This window comes from Lolium perenne, chromosome 4, assembly GCF_019359855.2.
Source record: "Lolium perenne isolate Kyuss_39 chromosome 4, Kyuss_2.0, whole genome shotgun sequence".
NCBI classification, from domain to species: domain Eukaryota; kingdom Viridiplantae; phylum Streptophyta; class Magnoliopsida; order Poales; family Poaceae; genus Lolium; species Lolium perenne.
In genome coordinates this window covers 321,365,785-321,370,012 of record NC_067247.2, presented here as the reverse complement: position 1 = coordinate 321,370,012, position 4,228 = coordinate 321,365,785, and the positions used below count along the sequence as shown (strand labels likewise).

Genomic DNA, 4,228 nt, shown 5'->3' with positions numbered 1-4,228 from the left:
AGTCAAATTTATCGGGTACCTAACGCGTCCGTTAGGATTTTTCTTCGTATCTGTTGATACGGATAAAAGTAGCAGAGCGCAGTCTTTGGCGATGCCACGCCCAGCAGAACGGATCTGGGGTCTTATCTTCGCAAATTTGCGGCATTCAGAAATTGATCGCAACTTCGGCGTTACGAGAATATATTGTCGAGTGCTTTTCCGGCTGTTGGAATGGCACATTTTATCGAGTCATATATGACTTATATTGTTCTCCCGATGGGAGTATATGTAGAGTTAATTATAACTCGAAATATACTCTCTTGTTTTTCTATTTTTGTTAATTTCATCGGGCACGCGAACAGCGTTCCCGATGGGAGTAGTTTCGAGGCTACAACCAAGAACTTGTGCTTGGTTGTAGGCTCAACATTTTAGTCCACCTTGTCGCTATATTTTCATTACTTCCCAATATGATCTCTTTCTTCTTCTCTCTTTTTTTTATCTCTCGGGTGCGCGAACAGCGTTCTCGATGGGAGTAGCCCCCGAGGCCACAGCCAAGGACTTGTGCTTGGTTGTAGGCTCCCGCAATTTCTATATTTATCATACTCGAAAATTTACTTTTTTCTGAAGTAGCCCCCGAGCATTTGGGCAAAAACTTGTATTTGACCAAAGGTTCCCGAGGTATTGAATAATTCTTTCTGTCGCCGTTTTTCTTGTCGACATACTTCCCTTAATCAAATTTACTTCATCCTCCTCGAATAGTCGTGATTTTTCTGCCCTGTGGGTCCATTGCTTCGACTACGTTGACACGTCGTGCAAGTAGTGGACACACATCCTCCGCTTTTCCTGGCGCACGTACGGTAACGCCTATTTCAGTAAAAATACTCTTTTGCCCTTGTGTCTAGAAGATCCATCCTCACCACACGATTTCTTCATCCAACGGCACACTGCTTCACCCGAATCTTATATAAACCCTTCTTCAACCTTCGTTCATCCCCTCGCTTGCGCCGCTCACCTGTTCCTTTTCGCAAAACTTCCCCTGCGCCCAACTCTCTCCAATCTTCCGTACGCACATACATTGCTCGCCCACCGCCGTTGATGCCACCGCGCACGCGTCTCGACTCGCCACGGCACGCCGGAATCCAAGATGGCCGCCGAGGATCTTGAGTGGGAGAGATCCAAAATCTCCAATCAAGACATCAACACGCTGAAGAGGCTCGGCCTCATGACGAAGGAGGACGCCATCCGCTTTCCTAGCGAAGAAAGCTACCCCAAGCCTCCAATGGAGTATCGGGTTAGTTTTGTTGATCACCTGATCCGCGGCCTTTCAACCCCAATCCACGATTTCCTCCGCGGCCTTCTTTTTGTTTATGGGATTCAGCTGCACCGGTTGACTCCCAATTCCATCCTTCACATTTCTATTTTTATCACACTTTGCGAATGCTTCCTCGGAATCACTCCCAATTGGGCTCGTGGAAGCGCATTTTCTGCCTCCGCCGTAATGGCTCCCACAACGTCACTTATAACATAGGTGGCGTTGTTATCTGTGTTCGGACTGATGTCGATTATTTCGACGTCAAGTTTCCCTGATTCTGTCCAAGGATGGCGCAAAAAGTGGCTCTACATCCACGAAGAAAGCGCCAATTCTGTGGAGCACAACATAGTTCCTTTCGACGGAAGTGCCAGGATTCAGCGTCGCCGTTCTGGGATGCCGAAGCTTCGAAGAAGAGAAAAAGCGACGAGGCGCTCATGGCTCGTATCCGTCATCTTCAAAACACTCGAGGCAAAGAGCTATCTGGTGTTCAAATTACTGCCTACTTCCTTAGGATTAGAGTGCAGCCTCTTCAGCTCGCAAAAATCCCCTTTGGACGTATTCTCGTGAAAATGACGCCAACAGAATCTCCAAAGATCTTTCCAGAAGGACTTGGAAAAATTGGTTCGAAGAATTTCTCGATTAGGCAAGAAGGATCCTATTCCCTCCTCCGTCGAGTGGAACCATACGGTGCTTCCAATCCTCTTCCCGAGGTATTTTGTCTTCTCGAAGTTTTATCTTGTTTTGAACTGTTCCTCGTATCTTATTTGCGGTGGTATCTCACTTATTCTCTTTTGTCACTATTTCTTTGTAGAATCATCCTACTATGGCTTCCCTTCCTCCTCTTCCTGAGGATGGAGAGGTCGAAGAAAGAGCCGTTGTCGATGATGTCAACCAGGAGACCCCCTCTTTTGTGAATGAACCCGCAAATTCTCGAAAATCTGCGGGATCTACTGAGAAGGATGCTGCCTCTGAAGATACAACATCAGCACAATCTCCTCCTCCTGCTGTTTCTCCGAAGAGCAAAAGGAAAAGGAGCAATGCCGAAGATTCCGGGACCTCGAAACCCGAAGAAACTGCTCCTGCACCTCGAAAAGCAGCTTATGATCCATACATCGAGAGTATCATTAGCTCGTAGGTTCCTTGCTCTTTTCCTTTTTTATTTGAAGAATTTTATTTTGCCTTGCTTTTTATGCTGCCACTATTTTGTCACAGTGATGATGAAGAAACTCCAACTTTAGATGTGGCTGCTCGAACGAGCACGTCACATACTTTAGTAATTTCAGAAAAACCAGTTGAAGGGGAGGAATCGTCGCCTCCTCAACAAAATGTTGATACATCTACTCCTTCGAGCCCCCGTGCCCCTTCACCAAAAAGGGCACGGGTTGAAAAGATTGTTGATCCTGCCCCTCGCTTGGGCGGTTAAATCGCCCCGCTCCTAGATGATGTAAGTTTGTCGACATCTATATTTTCTTTATTTTATTTCTTCACATCTCTTTTTTTTTTATGCCGATGTTTCTCTTACTGTGTTCACGTTGAACAGCCTATGATCAAGGATCTTCTCCGCATCGGTTCCCAATTTATTGGGTACCGTGAATATGCTAATAGAGCCGAAGGTAACGACTGTCATACTTGTCGTTTTTCCTTAATTTGTCACTCCTGTTGGTTGCCGCGATTTTTTGATCTTTCTTCTCTCTTTTTTCCATATCTCGACAGAGAAATTTGCAGAGGCTAACGAACGCGCCGACGCACTGGCTCAAAAACTTGAGCAAAGTGAGGCGGCTCGCAAGAAAGCCGAACTCGCTGCTAGCAAAGCCAAGGGCGAAGCTGATGAAGCTAAGGCGAAAGCTGCTGGTGTCGAGGAACTGCAGAAGAAACTTGAGGATGCGACAACTGCCTTGGATGAGCTCAAAGCTGCACAAGCTTCTCGTGACGAAGGAATCCTCAAGCGTTTGAAGTCGCAAAGTCGACGTACTCTGAGTAATATTATCAATCCCTTTTATTTTACTGCACTTCCTGTTTCTTGGTTGTTTGACTGATGTCTTGTCTCGTGTGGCAGCCCAAACAAACCAGGATTTTGATCTGGATAATCCTGTCAACGATCCTCTCCTTGACGCACTTTCTCTTCTGGAGTTTCACGGGCGCGAAATTCGTGAAGGCGTGGCAAATGCTAATGCAGGATTGTCAGCGTTGTTCCCTTATTTCTTTCCGAAGAAAGAAGAACCCGCAACTTTCCTTAACCTCGCCAAGATGTTTAATGCTTCGGAAGACCTGGGATTGAAGATGCGTCAGAGAATATGAAGGTTGTCTTTGTCGAGAGTATCTTGTTGCCCTGGTTGCCGACAGCCAATGTACGCTTGATTGGATGAAGGTTGGCGACACCGGTCAGATAGAGCGATTAAGATGGAGGTCGCTGATCAAGGCGGCCAAGCCCAACACGAAGAAGATCTTGGCGTATCCGGGGATCAAGCCAGCTTCAACTCCTAGCTCCTCGAGGCCGGAGGTCTAGTTGCATGCCTCTCGTTTTTCTTTTCTGTTTCTTTGCTTCTCGTCGCCAAAGTAGTCATTTGGCGACACGTACTTTCTTAACTCCACTGTAATGCCCTTGTAATTATTCCAAGAGATTAATGAAGACTTCTATCTTTGCTTGTTATTTGATGTTGTCTTGTTTATTTTTCAGTTGATATTTGATAACTATACTCCATCTTCTGCTCCTTCCAATGTTTCGCCTTCTTCTTCCCGCGCGAGGAAAGCTTTTGGTGATACCGCTCCTGTCGACGATACCTTGTCGCAAGAACTGGATGAACTTCGGCAACAACTTCAGTATGCGAAGAAGCAAACACTTGTGATGATGGAGCAATCTCGTAAGTCATCTGAAGCCGAAAAAATTGCTCTTCAACAAGCTCGCGAGGCCGTAGCTGCTAAGGAAATTGCTGCTTC

The 4,228-nt window shown here is 46.2% G+C and overlaps 1 protein-coding gene across 1 annotated transcript; it reads left to right on the top strand.

Annotated features, from left to right (window-relative positions):
* Positions 1-2,808: 2,808 nt before the first annotated feature.
* Positions 2,809-3,589, top strand: LOC139830224 (uncharacterized). Its single transcript, XM_071818231.1, has 3 exons — positions 2,809-2,904; positions 3,005-3,268; positions 3,348-3,589. Exons 1-3 carry the CDS (start codon positions 2,835-2,837, stop codon positions 3,587-3,589), a joined length of 576 nt encoding a protein of 191 aa, XP_071674332.1. The 5' UTR covers positions 2,809-2,834.
* The last annotated feature ends 639 nt before the right edge of the window (positions 3,590-4,228 follow it).